General features: G+C 39.4%; 1 protein-coding gene across 3 annotated transcripts in view; it reads right to left on the bottom strand.

The window, feature by feature from the left end:
• LOC145217882 (uncharacterized) overlaps nucleotides 1–20,103 on the bottom strand; it is a 30,539-nt gene extending 10,436 nt beyond the window's left edge. Inside the window, exons 1-11 of one of the 3 annotated variants that reach the window (XM_080085251.1) lie at nucleotides 19,668–20,103; nucleotides 19,144–19,264; nucleotides 18,164–18,272; nucleotides 14,438–14,510; nucleotides 12,995–13,145; nucleotides 10,416–10,548; nucleotides 9,309–9,415; nucleotides 2,968–3,368; nucleotides 2,713–2,755; nucleotides 2,598–2,652; nucleotides 2,500–2,534 (exon numbers count right to left, since the gene is read on the bottom strand). In XM_080085251.1, coding sequence (XP_079941377.1) covers nucleotides 2,500–2,534; nucleotides 2,598–2,652; nucleotides 2,713–2,755; nucleotides 2,968–3,368; nucleotides 9,309–9,415; nucleotides 10,416–10,548; nucleotides 12,995–13,145; nucleotides 14,438–14,510; nucleotides 18,164–18,272; nucleotides 19,144–19,264; nucleotides 19,668–19,992 — 1,553 coding nt within the window. In that variant the 5' untranslated portion in view covers nucleotides 19,993–20,103. Of the gene's footprint in view, nucleotides 1–2,499; nucleotides 2,535–2,597; nucleotides 2,653–2,712; nucleotides 2,756–2,967; nucleotides 3,369–9,308; nucleotides 9,416–10,415; nucleotides 10,549–12,994; nucleotides 13,146–14,437; nucleotides 14,511–14,694; nucleotides 14,818–18,163; nucleotides 18,273–19,143; nucleotides 19,265–19,667 lie in introns of those variants that run through there. The other 2 variants (XM_080085252.1, XM_080085254.1) reach the window with 2 other exon arrangements.
• Nucleotides 20,104–20,905: the final 802 nt, after the last annotated feature.

Below are 20,905 nucleotides of genomic sequence, written 5' to 3'. Positions count from 1 at the left end.
CCGCCCCACTGTATAAAGCCAATATGCATTAGTACATGATCATATATGCCTGCTCGCAGGGTTCTGCCACGACCTAACATGAACAATCATGTAACTGTTTGGGGACCGCCATGTCGGTTCATTTGGTATAAATACAAAACCGACGTCACAATCATTCCAGAAATTATCTGAAACTTTCTCGTCGTCAAAAATCTAAACTTATCCAAATTACTCTAAACCAAATTGTTAAAATTTAAGCATGGCCAAACGCTCTCAAACTAATTTCTGGTGTACAAGAGCATAATCACATCCTATATGTTCAAACTTAATTTAAAAGTTCTGCAAACGAAGGGTGAATCGCCTTAGCGTGGAATAAACTTTGCTTTTCCACATCTCATACCATTATACTGTTGCGCTATAACCTCTTGATGTTGCGCTTAAGTGCTATGTCCCATCTGACCTATGAGTGATAGGACAACACAATATAGAGGTCCAATGCTGGGCGGAAAATCGGTGCCGGAGTCGTACAGCAAACGACAATGGCGGCTTCATAGGACTGCGAAGTACACAGCTCATGTGCATCCGTTCCGAAACAAAATTGACTGGTTTGTCGATGTTGCAGCATGTGGATGAATGGGCGTGCGTGCGCATGGAGTGCAACATATGGCCAACTAACAGGGCACCTTTTGAAGAATGGTGCGCAGCGAATCCAGCAGGGATAATTATGTTATCGCAGTCGACGTTTTGATCTCGTTAATGCCCCTTTAAAACTGTCTACACAAAATTTACCCCAATAATATTTTACATCTACGTTACTACTGTTAGTTTAAACCACTGTTGAAAAAAATCGCTAATTCGCCGTGCAGGCGTTGCGTTGGAGACAGGGTTACGCCGGTTGTGCGCGTGTCACCTGTGTGTTGGAGACGTTGTGTCTAGACAACAACTTTACTGATTCAGAAAACACACAGCCATACAATTTGTGCCACATGTTTAGGTGAAATTAGTTTCCGATGCACCTCAAAACGCATGTGTGGCTTGTTACTGACCTCTTTTAACTAGAAATTCGGTAGCTTTCGTCAGAATAACAAACGCCACAAATCTTTCTATTTTAACCCCATATTAAACGACAGGTCTATGAAATTGTAACTAAACTGCATATTAGACTGATTTTTTGGACAAGCTTTCATATTTTAGCAAAATTTAATAAAAGTCACGGACAAAACCCACTTCGTCGACGCAAAAGTGTCAAGGTTAATTTTTACTTATTGTTTTCACAATGTTTGATAGAATGCTATTTAGCTACGAAGGTACAGCGATATTGTCATAAATCAGCTTCTGCGACGGAATTTGCATCGGCTTAAGTTAAATATACCAAGGCAAGGTTTTCAAGCATGTGAAAGCGTTGGCAAATAGCTGACGAATGTGATGAGTAAGTCGAAAGTGCATGTGCAAGTTGGTGCGAAATAAGCAGAACGCAGCATTTCAGGATTTACAAGCTAATCTTACATAACGAGTGTAATCCTATCCCCCGTATGGCATTAAACGCTGTGCATTCCAGTCGAAGGAACGGTAAGAATTTCCCAAACCGATTAACAGGGCACGCCAAGTTGCCTGGTGTGATTTGGCGGTGGAAAACAATGCCTACCTTTTGTGCGCTGCAATTGGCTCATCTACCTTAACCAATGCGAGGCGTCCGTCTTTGAACGATCTCGCAGCGCCGGCGAAAAGGTATTGTATCAATAGTAGCCCGCGCAACGAATTGTAAATGCGGAAAGCGGTGCGTTCCCATAACGGCCAAGCTCATCCGTGGCTAATTGCGGATCGCTGTATCGACGCCCCGTTGCTTTATGACCAGCAGAAACCCGTACTCCCGCTGCGACAACCCAGAAAAATACCACGGACACCGCCGACGTTATTTACCGGATCGTCGGCGTTGGGCCATGAACGGGATCGGTGATACGTCATTGAGTGGACACGGTGAAAGTGAAGTGACGCAACAATGGAGCGATGGCAATATACGGTCCGTAATTGACCTGCCTCGCACCAGGGCGCTTCCTCCAAGCAGGACATGGTTCCCTGACCTGGTTATGTCACTGAGTTTTCACGACATGAAAAGTTCGACTTACAATATATCGGCTTTAACAGGTGCAAAGACAATAAAGGTAGACAAGGAATAACCAACCGAGGTTCACAAGTTTTTCAACAAATAATGTTCTTGCGTTCTATTCTTTTTTTCCTTTGTTTATCGTGCACTGTACTAGTCGCATTCAGTGTTATTTACCCTGATGAAGACGACCTGCATAGGACGTCGAAACGTCGGAATAAAATCACATTTGCCAGAAGAGCTCTTTAAACTTGATGCTATGCCTGGCAGCAATAGCTTATATAAAATAATGTTCTTATTAGCAGTCTGATTGTAGCAATTCCCTATTCGCCTGAATGGTTTGCGACGTCAATTCAGTTAAGTAACTTCTAATACGGAATCGACTTTTTGTGGCAAGAATATTATTTTGGACTCACCTTGAATTGTTGCAACCCCGGTTTGATGGCGACAACTAAAAACAAGCAAAATCATTATAAAAATTATAAAACAAAGTACTCAACAACAAATAACTCACATATTGATTGCTATCCTGTTTTGCTTTTTCTGTTGCAGGGCTATGTGACATATATCTGTGAAAAAAATTGGTTGTGACATGCAGTAGAAATGAATAAAAATTAAGACAATTTTACCTTTGATTGAGATAGCTTGGATGACTTTGTGCGTTGTCAAGATCTGAACGAACGTCATAATTTAAATTACACAAAATTTAAGCTTAAAAAAACTAAATATTCTGAGTAAGAACATACATGAAATAACATGTTACACTGGATCTGTTAGTTTTATTTCACCCCAAGACGTCCAAAATAAATGCCGATTTGGCTTGTATATTTTAGTTAAAAAAAAATTTTCAAGCGAAAAAAAGTGCATTTTTTAGAATTTCTTGCCTGTGCAATCCAGTCTTCGAGCGTGTCCTGCTGCTGATGCTGCGTTGCTATCTCCCTCACAGTTCATGGAAACGTTGATAGATGTTGACGAAAAACCTGTTCCCCTCACGCCGGACGCACGGTCCTGGTAATTGGAGAAGCTGCATCCGTCTTTCCCAGTCACAGGTAACGGGCTGATGACAGGCCTCCCTTCGCCCAACGATAATGATCCAACGTTGTGTAATGGACGTTTGGCCAAAACACGCTCAGTTCTCGAACTTTCGTCCTTGTTCTCGTCATTGAGACATTTTCGCACACCTTCGTCTTTGCACCACGAATTATCGGGTCGCCATATGTTCTCCACCTTTGGTTCATTCATTACAGCGTCAGTCAGTTTCCCAGAAACGTAAAGTCCTCCAACGCTGGAACAAAACAGGTACAAGATGCAAATAATGTAGAAAATTAAGGTATTCTATTAACCCCTGGTGCTTCAACAGGATACCAATACTGCAGCTAACACATAATGAGAACAGTTTGCCGTAAATATCATGTCGTCCCTACGCAGAAGCCGCTTGCTGACAGCAATCGAGCTTTAACAATAATAGAAACAGCCCAGTAATTTAACACCTGAGCGCCTGACGTGAGCGGAGGGCCACGTTTCCTGGACGGCCCAAGCGTTTCTATTGAAATGCGTAACAGGCGTTTGACAATATTAAACATGTACGGTTGCTGGTGGCGATGGCTACATACATGGTGGCCCTCGCTTTAAAACTGTTTGCAAGTTGGACAAGGTGCTTCGACTGCTTCGCGTAAAGTTTGGCTTATTATTTTTTTATTATTTGTATCGCGGCTCGGGTTAAGTAGTCACGTGACCGCCGCAATGGGCAATAATGTTTTTTTACCAGGTTCTGCAGCTTAAAATTCCCACTAAACACAAATTTAGCGCAATACGTGAGTCATTTCTAATATGGCCGAAATGCAAGTGTTCATTAGAATTAAATGAAGCGTTTCACGGAAAGTGAATGTAACTCCACCTTGCCTTACGTTGAACTGTTTTCCCAAAAGTTGGTAAACATGCAAGGACTACGTGCCGCGAGTTTTCCACCTCAATGTCGCTAATTATAATCACTTGCATTTCACGCGCATGGAAAGTCCACAGTGAGTGCGAAGTGACCAGAAAAGACGGCTTAGTCATTAGCACAAGTCGCGTGGATTCAGTTGCCTTCAGGTTTGTTAGTCCAAGCAAAATACGTGAGGTCCACGGCGAGTTGCGGGACATATATTTAGCAACAATCCCTCGAATTCATCGCATCAGTGCAAATTACTTTACCGTGGAAGCGTCATTATTGAAAAGCAAGCCTGTGCGCACGCCAGCACCGTCCCGAAATTGCACAAGCAATTTACATGTTGTATTCGCATTTTTAACGAGCGTTCCAAATTGCCTTCGCAATCAAAACTAAATAGTAAAATGAGCGCTACGAACTCTGAAATAGCTCATTGTTTTTTGACAATCCCTGCCATAATAAACCTCGTACTAAAGATTTGTATATTTCCTCGCTAATTACAACGATGGTAATTTATTGGCAATATTTCTCATTACACAATTTGTAATGCAGCATGGCGCTGCGAAGCTGGCTAGCAAGTTTTACAGGTTACGATGTACACACCGGCAAGCATCACACAACACCATTGCGGTCCGGACTTAGCCTGAGTACACACACATCGGTATTCCTAACTCGCGCCATTTAACGCGTTTTCGACATCGGCGTGTATTTTCAGCAACAGGCAACTACCAGAAAACGGCCGGAGCCAGCTATCAAGCGCACAATATATCAAACAATACCTTATCGTATATGATTTCCGCAAACGCCGCCCATACAATGCCTGCAAACACCCAGTGTAGCTTAACAGGGCAATGATAGGCAGCTCGATGTAGGCATTAAGCTCAACTTACTGACGGGCAGAGCAAACTGACGACAGCTGCTAACGCTTCTTCCCTAAGCAACATTCCCTGCGCCTCTCGCGCAACGGTGTGTATCACAAAACAAATTGCTGCTTTGGATCCGGGATGTCGAGTTTCCTGACCTGTCCCGCGGGTCACGTGACGAGGAGAGTCGCGAAACATATGCGCACCTTTGCGGCAAAGCACGCGACGACTGCGCTGTTTTGGCCCAGCACAGCGACTTCGTGGAAATTTGCTTGCATATTAAAGCACGTTTTGTATTGCTGTCGTGTACATATTGGTAAAAAGTGGTTTAGGAATATACAAAACCCTTAAATTCGTGTTTGCATCTCCATATTCTTTCGGTGTAACGTGACAAATAGTCGCAAAACAGCGCAAGTTTAACGCGCTGTGCAACACATTACTTCGGAACTTGGTCCAAAAGGGCTTTATTGCAAATTGGAAACTCGTTTTAATCTATGGATGACCAGTAAGGATAAAGAAAGCATCCACAACAAGTATATTGGCATGAAATATATTTCTTCAGTACAAAATTTTGAGAAGTAATATCAAACATTGACAGCTATAATAAATGGTCAATAACTTGAAGAAGTTTTTTAGTAATGAATATTCAATAAATTAAATGCAACTATTTTCAGTTTATCACCAAATATAATAACTTCCTGTGGACCGCCAAAAAAGCCATCATGGACCACTAGTGGTCGTAACTGAATGTAACTAACTTATCTGCGTAAGCAACAAAAAACAACCAGGCTTAAAACAGAATTGTGAAGCCATGTTAGGCATTGGCAAGTTCGATTTCCCTAAAGGTTTTGCGTAAACAAAGTAAGACATGAAGTCGGTCACGACTGCCCACAGTCCGTTGCTCGGCCTGGCGATTCGTCAAGCTTATGTGCACAAAGTTGTGAGATTAATCAAGGAGATGACACCTATGTGCGTCCAGTGACAAGGAGTCGGGTTTGGGGGGCAGGGATTTACTGGACGTGAGTTGTGTTCTGTGTCGGAAGTCATGTCACGTCGACCGTATTTGTTCAGGCACGATTAGAAACAACGCAGAGCATGAGCTTGCCGCGTAAAATCTCGACCCGTGATAATGATGTATCGCTTGTGGGCGGATGTGCGGACAACAGTGATGTTGCGGGCGATGACCTATAGTCGCCGCAAACTAACGTTATTTAGTTTCATTCATAAATTTGTCTGTACACTTTCGATGCAGCATCCACTCTTACGTATATTTCATTGGTATTTTTTTAAACAACAACAACAAAACAATTGCAAATATCAATGCGCTTGTTGCAGCTACGTTTGAGGCCCTTCGGAAACCAACTGTAATTTTCAAATATGTTAAGTGCGTAGACTATAATAGGCAGGCCTCGCAATTAGAGTGTATCCTTTAGTTGTCGTTAGTAGTTTATGCTTGGATTCCGACTTTGCCGCCAAAGGTTTATCAGTATGCAGCAAAAATTATGATACTTCAAAGAGTCTAATGCATTAAGCTACTTTCAATGACATAAACATGCTTTACAACGAACAAACCCGATTACCCCTTTGCTTTTGTCTATAGTATTAAATGTAAAAGTCCCTTTGGCGAATAAAGTTCGTTTGAGATCTTGGCAAACGCCGTGTTTAAAATATGCAAATTATTTTCACAAAAACCGAAATGACCTGAAAAATTCGTCGAACTAATCGGCTCCAGTCATTACATCAACAAAGTTATGCACAAAAGTGCGCCAAATAGCGATCCTCGTGTATTGGAAAGTTGACAAAGACAAATCTCTAAACCAACTGTCCAAAATACGTGGCTAATTACATTGGACACCTCAGTGTGTAAAGATAATGTCTGTCGTATCCTGACGAATGAACGTAATGGATATGGCTTGGAATGAACTAAACAAAACGCGACAAAAAATATGTTGATCAGACGTGAACAAATCGTGCTTCTTTGCAAAACGCTGCATCACCAAATAAGTAGGGATGGACATTTTTGGTACCATTTGCACTCGCGTAGACCAAACAAGCGTTTCGATATATGAGTAAAGCTAATGGCTGTATTTAGATCTTTTGCTGTTTCGTTTTAATTACAATGACCGTATTTAAACGTAAACAAATTACGTAGGTTTCTTAAAAAAACACAAAATTTTCATTTTACTTTTCTGAAATATTGTGTTTGCGTTTGTCTCTAAACACATATTTCAATGCCCGAAGCACTTAAGAAAGGCCATTCAAAAAAATAAAAAAAAACAAAAAAAAACTCCAATGAAATTTAAAAAAACTACACTCAAAATTGTAACTAATTATTGGGCAAAACAGTAACAGTTTTAATCTGTGTAGTGTCCATCAGGAACTGGCGTCTTGCGAAGTATTTCGAGTGTTGGTCAACGTGGTCTTGTTTGAAGCTCAAGAAAGGAAAGTGATGTCGCAATATCAGCGCCACAACAAAGAAACTTGAACCCAGAAGAGATACACGTTTAACTCAAACGTTTCTCACGTGTCTTATTAGTATTTGGCCCAAGTTCAGAAGCACAAACTTTCATGCCACTGTCGCACGCAAGCTAACGTTAATGATCTCAGGTTTTTGGTTTTCGGGGAAAAGAAAAGAGCAAGCCTGAGAGTTTTACGATCGAAAAAAGGTGAAATATGTCGGGTGTCATGACAACAGCAATCGGTCAAACAGGGTGAACTTTGTAATTTTCTGAATTTTGTGTAACTCACATCCGCTATGCGTTCACTAATTCAGAGGTCAAATGCCTTGAACTTAACGTCATATGATTGTAAGAGAAATGCTTTAGGCAAGATATCGTGCATTTAACACCCTCAGACATAAACTAGTTGTTGGTGCCTTTGCGTGTTATCAATTAAGAGTGCCATTCGGGTTAAACCGAATCATAAAAGTAAACCGTTTGAATACTTCAATCTGTGTTTATGTTGCAGGACACCGTTTGAAAAACGTACGTTTTGCAATAAGCAAGTTAAGTAAACGCCACATTATCTACCACAAAATAATGCGTTAAACTTCAACTGAAAATTCATCTATGAGACAATTATCTCGAAAAAATTCCAAGAATGATGAAACAAACTTACACATCTCGGTGGTTTTTACTCACACAGGAACAACAACAAAGATGCTACACACGATCATTTATCATTAAAATCACGCGCCCTAATACTACGTCATTATCGCACATGTGAAACGTCACACTCAACGTGTTGGTATCACAACAGGATGACAGTGATGGGGTTTTTATACATCCCGCGTGTTGCAATGTCCAGTTTCGTGTCAATATTTTCGCTTGCGTCTTGTATTTTTCCATTCTGCTTCCGTTGGACTTGTCCTAGTTTAGGGATGCTTAATGGGGGATTTTTAAGTGGAGCGCGAAAAAAACACTATTTTTAGTAGACGTGTTATGTGTTTCTGTCTGCAATAAGCACGCTTTACTTGTTGCAAAATGGGAGGTAGCAAAATATATTTGATTGACATACTAAAAGCCCAGGGTCATGGGGGCCGGCACCTAGGGGCAAGAGGGGGCGCTTGCATCCCCTTGGAATTTCAAAGTACCGCAAAATTACAATATTTTCTTGAAAAACGTGATGAATGAAAATCGATAGTGCTCTAAGAAAGAAAGTTAGAATAGTCAAAGCAAATGTCCAAACAAGCGACTTTAACGATGTGTGCATTGTTTACGTATCTGGTGTTGTTTCCATGTCGTTTTTATGCATTTCATACGAACTAAATGGGTCATAGTTGCGTGGTTGTGCGGGGATTTTTCATCGTTTACACAAATCTACTGAATATGTTTTATGCCATGTGTACATAATTACTTGATATAGTAATCTATCCTTGCAAGTATGTATTTGTTAAAATTTGACCATGTTGATTACGCTTGCATGGTAAATCCCAACATGCGACACTGCTGTTTGTTTTTTGTTTGTGTTTTTTTTAACGGAAACGTAATGTGGGAAATTGCAAAACCGTGCCCAGAGCCAGTCCGGATACAGGTGATAGATGAAGACGTTCCAAGCCGCCAGAGGATGGCTGACATGGGTCGCAGTCTGCTGTGTAATGCCTGGGTTTTGTTTGCGGAAATCGAGTGATAGTGAGTGAGCGACAGTCGGGCCTGTGTGCGTTGTGTGTCGAACAACATACGAACTTAATCGTTAACATAAGTTGAAAGACAAAAAGTCCACAACCGACTTTGTAGAACGTTCTGCCTGGTAGTTCGGTCCGGTTTCTGTTCGTTCAAATTGACATACACTAAATGCAAAACCCAATCTCTACAGTAATATGTAATATCCCTCTAAGTGTTTATTAATATGTATCATATATACGTACGCCTTTGCATTCTGTTAGTTGTATTACTCTGATTGGAAGCAAGTGTTTAAAAATCAAAAAAATGCTTACGAAGCTTTTTGCGATCCACAATCATGAAATGACCTCTGTAGGTTCGGGTTTTGTATCAACATGTTGTCGTTGGGCCTTGTACCGGAGGTGTCTCTTTGTGTTGTCACCTACAAGCACAAAAATTTAGTGCAAAAATTGGATGTAAAAAATAAAAAGAGCCTAATAAGCACACTGTTCCTAAGCGATAAATTACTTGGTAAGGTAATTTGCATTTATTATTAGTTTCCCGCAATTTCCGCACACAGCCTGTACACGGTTCCTATTAAAATAGACATAACAGATAATATTATTTCAAACTGTCTTGTTCTTCCCAGAGTGCTGTATCGACACAAAAAATGTCGTTTACGCACAAAAAGAACAGCGAAACAAATGACACATTTTAGACAAACCGCTGGCAATTTAAAACTACGATTTAACGCTTCGAGATTATAAATACCATTTTACAATAGGTGGAAAATATAACACCCAGTACACAGTTTGCAATCAAAAACTTACTGCTGACCACATATCTTTACCGCCTGCTATTTTTGAAAACAACTTACCGGGTGTGGGTAATGTGGCAACTAAAATGGCGGTTGTGAAGTAACAACTAGTGTCATTCGACAGCATGTTTTACATTGAAGAAATGTTTGTACTATAAGATGTCTCGTACAGACGAAGTTTAAACAATTTTTCAAGCAAGTTCGGAAGCGATACACTTATCATGCATCCTCAGTGGCTTTATCAAAATTTTATGCTGATACTGTTACATATAGTTTCTGGCATAACAATCCCATGCCGTTGGTGGACATTGGTGTGGTTCCCAGTATTTCGATGGATATAAGGGTAAATTGATCGCGCAAAGTTTAATCTCATCCGAGAAGTTCTGTAGACTCCTATTGTAAAGCAACGTTATGACAGGAATCATCAACTAAATGACGTTGGAACGTAATCCTAACGCTGCGATATAGTAATGCTTTGACAGGAGGAAAGCGCTTCGAAAAAATAACTATTACCACTGTCGGTTTTGAAACGGTCTGCTAATTTTGGCGTATATAATGTGACTTAGATATATCTTGACAATATTTTATTTGAAAAGGACCCCACATGCTGAAGAATAAACTTTACCTCTTGTGCGTGATCAAAGTTCTGCACTTCGCTGACCTTGGGTTGGATTTGAGTTGTGGTTTCTATATATTTCTGTTGTGTGAGTTGACCAGGTTTTGAATTTCCGATGCACTTTTTGCTGCTGATGTGCGAACTGGTGATCAACAACAAAATTAAACAAAAAAATTAATAACAGCATGTAAAATTACAAAATAACAGCGAAGAAGAAATGAAAGAGTAGTGTCAATTAAAATTGTCCGTTGGGGTAAAGGAGCCTGTTAAAGGTTGAGCATATTTTTGGAGTTAAAGTGCGAATCAGTTTCTGGGGGCAACCAACGTGCTCCCTACGTCGTTATTTTGGATGTATGAGCTTAAAGTGACATTAAAGTAGTCGCGAATCGGGTTATGCCTAACAACCCAAGGCGCTGATGTAATTACCCAATCGTGACCTGACAACAAAGCATTCCGCAGGATTTAGTTGTGCTTGCATGGCTTGTCACATCAGCATTACGAATTTGATCGTGAAAATAAAGACAATATTTTGGTGTTTTGCCACTTACAACTCCTTAAAAAGGCTTGTGTTTAAAGTGGACGGCATTACGCAGCAAATCAGGCAGCTCATTAGCATTTAACGGGAATATGGGGGGTGCAGCAAATTGCATCGCATCACAGCTGTGTACGTAAATATGCACCTAAAAAAGCAAATTTGTGCCAGCCCCGTGCATGAGACCTGTCATAATTAGGAAGTGTCTAGACGCAGGCATGCAAACAACACGACAAAGGTATCACGCCGCAAAAGCCGCAGTGGTTAATGAAAATCGAAAGTGATTAATAATCTCGGGATAGCTGATTCCGGAGCAGTAAGCATAAATTTAAATCTCATTAAGCCAAAAATGTCTGAAAGACAAGCAATTAAGATTTTCCATTTATTAAACCCATGTCACAAATTGTCTTAACTGTTATTTAAAAAAAAACATTTGTCTGAAGTTCTATAGACGTTCCACAATTTCTCCGAAACTTTAACATCCATAAATGAGGTTAAAAAACTTGAAATTAAATAGAGGGTCCAAAATTAATCTTTTACACACACTTTCGCCGAGTTAAAGGTTACTTACTCATTAGCGCTTTACAATGTCGCGACATAATTGTAATTAATGCAATCGTTAGAAGAGTAAGAACCACCACGTTGGTGTGCGGGGGCCGCGTGCAAAAATGGGAAAGGCACATTTTATGGCTGACGTAACTAAACCACGTGACGCAACAACTCGGGTTAGTTACACAACCTGGAAGCGACGCAATGCGTAGACCAACATTATAGGTACGCTTGCCGACATTATAGGTACGCTGATTCAAGATTACGAGGTGCAACATTAATTAATTAAAAAAAACGCCATACAATTTGGGTAGCACTGGCTCTGCAGCGGTACAAGTCAATTAAAGTTGCACACAGTACACTCGCCTGTCAAAATTTGAGCTGGCAATGTGTCAATATGTCAACGACGAATTTCCACCTAATTATATAGCACCTAGGAGTGGACGGATTACTGGGAAACTCATTTTTAGGAGGCAAGCAGGTTTTTGGAAACAAAACGCACAGGAGCCCAGGTAATTTTGTGAATGCGGCACAGATAAATTGTTTTAGTCGTAGCATTTTCAACATTCCAGGTATAAAATGAAAAGACTTACGAGCTTGTGTAGGGAATACATCGTTTGTAGACGTTTAAAATATCGCAATTGTCATCATTATTTTTACATCAAAATAAAGTAAAGGGAAAAAGTTATTTTCTTTAATCATCAAGATTATTTCAAAATTGTAAGTTTAATGTTGTTCCTGGTTTAAGTGTTCTTTTCGCCGACACGTGAAACAAATTTTTCCATTATTTAACCTTAACTCATACTACTGAAGGTCACTATAGTTCAGGTTACATCAAAGCCTAAAAACAAGAACAAAGTCTAAATATAACCACAGTTTGGAGACAAATCAATTACGATAATGCCACAGGACATCGTTTATAACGATGTCAACCAACCGTATGTATGACCAAACTGTTATTTTGACTACAATGAAAATATCCAAACAAAGCCTTGCCGGAAAAGTCACCCATGTTATGCAAGTCTGTTGGCAGCCTCGGAAGTAGGTGTGACGCAGAAGGTGGTCACGTGATCAGGCAGGTGGCAGTTTGGTCGTGCGATTTGCAATTGTTTTGCAGACACATCGAATAAAGAGCGATTGGCCTAAAGGGCTATGGTTGTAAAATATGGACAAAATCCGTGATGTTTTGGGCAAAACTGTTGCCAGGTTATTGCACAGGTCACGTGCTTTTGGCAAAGGACCGTGGAAAGTTATTCATGTGACTAGTCATGTTGGGGTTTAAGGTCTGTTGTGCAATATTAATGTTTTGCTACATTGTTAAACCTTGCCTGAAAAGAGGTGAGCCACTTCTGTACTCTGGAGATATAAAAGTCGAATCAAAGCAAAACCATTGCGGTTAAGTGTAAATTGGCATTTACCCGACTACAACACTACCTATTAGCACTGTTTGCTTCCGAAACGTTATAGGGATTTTCCAAAACACAAAAAGTTTACAATATATTCTCACCTGTACGATCCGGAATGTGAAAATCGCTTGTTGCAGTTCGGATTTGGGCACTCATAAGGTTTTTCACCGCTGTGGATGCGCTTGTGCTCCTTTAAGTGATGCTTGTATTTGAATGACTTGGTACATACGTCACACGCGAACTTTCGACTTCCTTGAAATAGAAATTAAAACATTGGTTTGCAAGAAATGTCAGAATCAGGGATAGTTCGAATTTATTTAATTGACCTTATCGTAAACTATCTTTTTGAAGTTTTTGTGGGTCTAGTTACAAATATATACATTACTAAGTCCAAACGTATGCATTTCGGGATTGAATTCGGCATTTAAAGATAAAAAAAAAACTAATTAGCTTTGCATTTCTGTCACACCAAACAGGCTATTTTAACTGCAAATGTTGCGACAGGTTTTATTTGTCTGATACCTCATTGCCCCAATATTGGTGGGGTTGATACAATAGACAGCTTTGCTAAAACAAAAACGTGCAGCAAACTTTTGTTCGTCGGCCACTGGGATTTTACGATGCGCGTTTGAGACACTGCTGGGTTGAGGTGGGTTTAAAGTGCAATAAACTTTTTTGAACTTTTTCTACGATCATGTTTTTTCGACGTAAAGAAAAGTCGCTTTTTTATTACATCGAGGCCAAATGGTGTCAAAAATCTAAAAATTAATTTCGTGCAAATCAATAACATGCAAAAATCTCATGACTGAACGAAACATAAGAGACATATGCACGCAAAAAAACTCGCCAGCAAGATTGTCACGCAATTGACGTCTCAGTTTAACCCTTGATCTATTTTAGTCCTAAGTCGATTAAAATAGAGTTGCATGTGAATGTGAAGCGAAAGTGAATTTGTCAACATTGTTTCGTTTCCCGCTTTCACTTGGCATCAGTGCCATTGTAGTGACAAAAAAGTTGTGAAAGTTTCGGATCAAACGAAGCAGGAAAAGATTCGCACAAATTGGGTTTGAAGTAAGTTCATAGTTGCCTGTTTCTGAATGTCAAACTCATATTAAGTTTGAAGCGACATGGCAATTTGAAATGGGATTACTTTGTTAAAGTACCAAGTGATAACAGAAGGTTTTTACCACATGTAAATTGTGACAAAATATGTGCCAGCAATATATAAAATCATTCATCTCAGCAAATAAGTATCCACTATGGTTTATGAACAAAAGTTGTTTTCACTCTAGTCGTTTTTATCACAGGTAAATCATTTATTGCCAGCAAGGTTTTAGAAAAACACCACCACATATGACTGTGTTGAGGACAATTTACATGTATCCTTTTTTAAAAAAAATTACGAATTTAGTGTTAAAAAAGTGATTGCAACGTTGTGTTTAAGTTTCTGAAAGGTCCCTTCTGGAGTCAGTTTATAGAAAGCCAGTGAATTGAGAAGTAGAAATATATTATATCGCATGGTGGCGATATAGAGCACATCTTACCTTCGTTATGTGTGAGCATGTGACGTTGAAGTCGGTATATATTGATGAAAGCTTTTCCACAAAACTTGCACACCTGAAAAAGATACAATTTCCTTAGTTTGAACATTAAGTCCAAGCCAAACTTTATATTTAATAGAAATGTTCAAAAAAGTTAAGAGCTTCCCAATTAAAGGTTGAACATGCCTTTTACAGTGTGGCGCATTTAGCAGGCAAAAAAGAAATTAATACTAAAACTCGTCACTAGAATGCCAAGTAACCTCGCGCAAATAAAACTTCAGAACTTTTTTCTTTTTGCTCCAACGAAATGAGCCGAAGAAGCCGCCGGCATTTGACTCCACAGCCAACGCCTTTCCGCGGTGAGTCATACGGGTTTGGATGAGGAAGAATCAGAGGGTGGTTCGAAAATGAGTTAATTCCTTGCCACCGGCTTACTATGTGTCATGGATTGAGCAAGAAAATACAGATGGAAAAACAACAACAAACATGCAAAAAGTGTACAGAACGATACGAGAAACACTCAAACTTTTTTACTTGTTTTTTTTTTTTTTTTTTTGTCGTAGATATTTTTTTAAGGCATGCAGTAATAAGAGTAAACGCAACGGTAATTGTTTTTTTTTTCTGTTTTTTTATATGTGACACTTTTGCACACAACACAAAACAATATTAATTCTAACAAAACTGGCGTACTAAGTTAGCCCTTCGGCCCAAGTTAAACAATTTAAAACAATAAAAGAAGTGCACGAAAGGGCAATTGTAAAAGGACAAGAAAAAGCTGATACGCGATAAGAATTGCAGCAAACTTGAAAATTTCGTGCAACGCGAGAACGAAATGTCGGCGAGTTTGCGGAAAACGATGAAGTGCGTTGAGAATACAAGAAAATCAAAGCCATCCACTTGATGCAAAATGTTGCTGACAAAACAAAAACCTAACCTGTCGATTCTGCTAATGCTAAATACTCAAAGCTTGCAATATACATCCAGCCATAACATGTTCTGTAATGTTACGAAAAAGCTGCTGTAAAGATGACGATGGACAGCCCGATGTACGAGGCGTTATGGGAGAGGCATCAAAGCACACTGCAACCACGCGCGAAACACAGGCGATCATGCACACAACTGGGAAGAGCAAATAATCAACATTGGCCTTTTAAACCGTGCATTAAGTCCCTAGGGTGATAGATGGTAAAGCCTTTTACTCACGCACACCTTCAAAGCATTTATGTCACAGTCTGAATTGAAATTAAACCGAAGAGCTGATTAAGCAATGGATGTTTCGTTATAGTCGAAGACAGACAGTCAAGAACAAAATACTTGTTTTAAATCCCCATTGGGACATAAAGTTGTTAAGTGGTTACATTGTTTTGATTTACAGAATAACAATACTGAAATAATAAATCATCCAAAATTCCATTTTAGGGTGTGCGCATTAACCAACCGGTAAAATTCTTAGTGAGAAGTAAAATGGAAAAGTCTGCAAAGTTTTTCCTCAAGAGAAAAGAAAAAAAATGAACAGTTAAAATGGAAGCGACAACATTCCTTCGACTGCAGCCTGTAGGCTACGTGAGTTTTTGATGGAGAAACAAGGTGACAAACCCAACGGACAGCGTCTGTTATTTATCAACCCAAGCGCTTTGATGTTGTTCACGTCACAATGCCCGTACACCGAATCACCAGTTCACCTTATGTGACGAAAACCATACAACAATCGCAAAGCCCCAAAACAATTAAGAGCCCTATAGGCCAGAGGTAAGAGATCGTCCTAGTATGAGCCTTTGAAAAGAGTACAATTTAAAATGAAGAAAAGTCATAACCATTAAGTTGGTTTGTAAAATGAAATGAACATATGATGTTGGGTTTACACCAACAAGTTAAAGATGATATTATGTAAAATAGGCCGAACAATTATTCCAAACAAAAACGTGTAAGTTTTATATTTAAACTTTGTTTTTCGTTTTAGAAAAGTGGCCAGTACCTACGGTTTCCGATTTGCATACTACACTTCGCACGTCTTTAATCAACGACGCCCTGTTATCACTACAGTCATAGGGCGATCGGGTGAGGTAGTGAACAGCATGTGTGTTTGCGGTGAGTGGAGGTAATCTTCCTTGCAATTAATTCCCAAGCGGGTCTTGCTCCAGACCCTGGCTCACCGCGACAGCTGAACAAGCGCACAGGCCCAACAACCTATTACTTAATCACCGGTGCCCTGTTGCATGCGAACGAAGCGATTTTAACAGGTTGTGCCCGCTCCACCAGTCCTCCCAGATTCCCTAAGCTGTGTCATGTGATCGAAATGACGTTAGGCGTCGATGCACGTGTTTTATTGGCAAAATGCCAATAATGCAAAGCTTGAAAAATAAATTGTGCGTTTAGTTAAGGTTGCGAAATGCGTGTGTCAGAAAACGCTTGTTCGGTTTCATGACACAAAATAGGCCACCACAACTAGAAATAAATCGCTTGATTCGCTTCCGACTTTCGAAATGGTACTTTCTGTCTTGTGATAGACGCCCTTACACTTCCTCAGTTGAATCTGTTTGTTTGGCAAAAACGCCCGCATCGATGTGAAATAAAAAATGGTTGACACATTTATCTTTTTGCGTTTATGTGCTGACTATGATAAACAAAAACTATCATGTTCATCGTTACATACACATTAGGAGCAAATCGCAATGTAATTCATGTTTACTAACTATTATGCATTCTATGTCTCCATTTTTTTCCTGTCAGCGTAACAAATGTGGCTTGATCCCATGGGAAAGTGAATTAGAAATAGTTTAAGGTGTTGCCAAGCTAAATACTACACGCTAGTTTCATAAAAGACCAAAAAGGCGGTGGTGACTTAAGTACGATTATATTTTAACAGTTATTCGTGCAAGTTAATGGAATTAAAGAAATAAAGTTAAAACACATCAGGAGTTTAGACTAAATTTAAGAAATGAATTTGAGTGTGTTGTATCCGTTCAAATATAACTTATCTTTTATATTAATCGGATAAATTGGGCTAAATCTTTTACCAATGACGAATCCCTATGTTGCGACACCGTATTAGTAATCGAAAATTCCCCTTTAATGTAAATGCATTTACCAGTTGGCAACACGGTAACAGGCACCTACGTAACCTTTTGATACCGTCGGTGAACTGGCGTGATGTTGTTGCGAACTGCTAGACACAGAACACTCGTGAACAATTCAACAAAACGTAGCACGAGCGTGATTCCCGGCCGAGGTAAAGCCAGCGCGGTTTAATGGGAGTAAATTTGACTTAAACCAAGAACAACTTCTCCACTGTGTGTGATTTCCACACATGAAGTTGGATGCATGTTTTATATATTGCAAGATGTAAGTTTGAAGGTGGTAGCGGGTCAACAGCGACACCCAGAGGTGAAAAAGAAGCAAAGTGCAGATGACATGCAAAATGGCGACAGAAAGCGGCCATTATTGTAAGAACAACAATCATTTTCAAAGTTACAAAACTGCCAAAGTAAAACCTTATTCAACTCCAAGAAACGATCATACATAGATAAAAATTGGCGCAAAGAGGTAATTATGAAGTGTTTGGAATTGGGAAAAAAACTACGTGAATATTTCTATTCCATACAAACCTGCGATTTTGACAAAGACCACAGAAATTTCAACTTATTGTTAGTTGATTGAAATTATAAAAATAAATTGTCGTGAATGTAATTTTTACAGAGTAATATTATTTTAAAATCTTTTTTTACAAACCTTGTCTCTGCCAGGTTTGTGCGACGCCAGGTGCCGATCTAACTGAGTTTTGTAAGCAAAAGTATATTTACAAGTCCCACAAACGAAGTTGTCCTCATTCTTTTCATGTCTGCAAAATTACAACAAAACGTACATGAATTCAGATTTTATTTTATAACACCATGGTCTATATATGTTCAAAATATGATTTTACATTTGATTCCTCTTTTAAGGCGTAATTCGTTCTACAAGCAGAAACACATGGGTCTACAAATTAAATAGTTGTTGCTTATACATTTTCGGGACAAGCAGGAAAATCTTCTGGTTTCAAACACAACAATAGAACGAAAAGAATGTGATTTGTTTAAAAAATGTTTTAGTTTGTTTGCGACATTATTTCACAAATTTTGGAGGACTGAGGCGAAACAAAAAGTAAAAAAAATTAACTTAAAATGTTCGGCCGCTAAACAAATTCTAAACATCGATAATCTAACTGCCAGTTCAATAAAAATTTAATAATTTTTAAAAATGTAATTCTTCCTGCACACAATAATAGCAAATGGGCTATTTGTGTTACCGTTGAGTTTAAAAAGTAAAATAATTTTATGTTTTTTCTGTCTGACAAAAACTCAGGGTAACTTATACTGTATTGCAAAACAAATTATCGCTCACTTATTTTGGGCTATGAAGTTAGGGCATTGAAAGTACAATCGTATCAGTATATTAACACAAATATGTCAATATTACGACTTTATCTCTCTAAGTTACATTCATGTGTCGGATTTAAAGAAATGTTTTCACGGACTTTTTTAACAGCTTTAGGTCCATACCGAGCTAAAACGGCCTTTTTGAAAACGGTGAAACTTAGACCGCATAATTCGAATTATGAGGATAAGTTAAACTTTCAATATTGTTTGAATTTAAACAGGAGACGTATGAAGATTTAATTATCAATAGCAAGCGATATAAATGGTTACATAATTTCGTTTAGTCTTGAGCACCTGTATTTAATGTGTTCCTTCAAAGAAGTCATTCGTTTGTATCCACGATTACAGTATTGGCAAGTAAGCAGGTTGTCGAACAACGGGACAGGTCGGGTTGGTGCGCCATCGACGCTTTGATCTGCAACGTATGGGAAGCAATAAGATGGCGCAATCAGCTGGTGCCTTTCTCGATGCAACGTGTCAGGTAGAGTGTCCCTACTCCCCTTCTTAGTAAGTAAAGAGAAAGGTTTTTGCCCAACGGATTTTGTTCCGGATGTTAATTCAACGTACTGGACACCTGTGAGATGTTTGCGCAAACAAGCCTATATTTAGGCTGACTTTGGGTGTTTGTCTTACAAGGTCAACCTAAATTGTTTATGACGCCGAAACCCTGACGTTAAGTTTGTTTCACTTTTTTTGCAATACGATGCAGGGTATTTGTTGGTACAGACGCAGCGTTATAAGTTTGATTCTTTGGTTGAAACACAAAATCTAAAGGGCAAATTAATTTTTAGTGTTACTTTTAAACGGCGCCAACTAACCTGTTGTTGGACAATCGATGTTTATCGAAATTTCTCGGCCTTCATTGGCCTTTTCAATAGCCTCCTCCCGACCAATACCTTCCGCAGTATCGAATAGCTCACCTATTGTGTCAGGCAGTCTTGGAACTTCGCGCAATTCGCTTCTACCTTCCTTGGAATTCACCGTCTTCTTATCCGCGACTAATAGAAAGTGCAAAGGTGCATCCTGCGTGAAACCGCACAACAATGGCTGGGTGGGACGGCGTGCAGGCTTCGTCATTACACCTGGAGTTTTCAATATTTCTTTGCCCTCTTTCGATTGTCGCGACTTCGCATCGTCTTTCATGGCTTCCCTTGTTTCGCGTGAACTTTCTGAGTTTATAAATGGCCTGGGAATCCCGCACTTGCTTCGCGAGTTAATACTCTTTCCTATATACGGCACATCGAATCTAAGTTTACCTTGTATTATTGTCGTTAGTTGGTCGCCAAAGATCAAACTGTAAACACAAAAACAACAATAAAATAAAGGTATGTTGCTAGTTATGAGTAAAATGGAAATGCAAAATACGCTTTAAATAATCTGTCACACATCGTTCTAGACTTCTCTGCAAGAAAGCTCAGATGACTTAAACTAAGAATACTATTGAAGACTTAATACGCGCCGATTTTGAACGAACGTGAAGTTGAAAACATTACGCTGTTTGTTGACAGTTAGCTTCAAATAACCTTCCATGTCACAACATCACCAGCATTTCCTATGACTGAGATATTGGGTTTGTGTTTCACGTAGTTTATTACAAAATCGGAAAACCAGCACGGTGAGAAATCTGGCACCGGTTTCAAATACTGCCAGATAAAAAGGTCAACGAACAACGTAAGGCAAAACTGCCTGGTGCAATCTCACGTTTACCGTTGCCTCACAAATACAAGTACGGCACATGCTTTGCTTGTCGGCGAGAAAGCACCGGTCATGTGGTGATAAAGGTCGATCCTGTGATCTTGTGTTTGATGTGAGACTTTCCCACGAAATCTACTCCCAATTAACTATCATGGGGTTCGTGGCTTGACCGGGAGAATTGAAACGCCAAAGGTAAAAGAACTTGACTCCAAGCTTACAATACGCTACACCTCTGATCAAATGACTTTCAACTGATAGATACCAGGAAATTAAAAACTTCAATTTCATACAACTCGTGATACTTCGTATCTTGAACACGATGCAACATGGCCATAAACACGTGCTTTAAACAATCCTATCT

Source organism: Phallusia mammillata, chromosome 3, assembly GCF_965637545.1.
Source record: "Phallusia mammillata chromosome 3, kaPhaMamm4.hap1.1, whole genome shotgun sequence".
Classification (NCBI taxonomy): Eukaryota; Metazoa; Chordata; class Ascidiacea; order Phlebobranchia; family Ascidiidae; genus Phallusia; species Phallusia mammillata.
The sequence above is the reverse complement of the archived record's forward strand: the minus strand, read 5'-3'. Positions and strand labels throughout refer to the sequence as shown.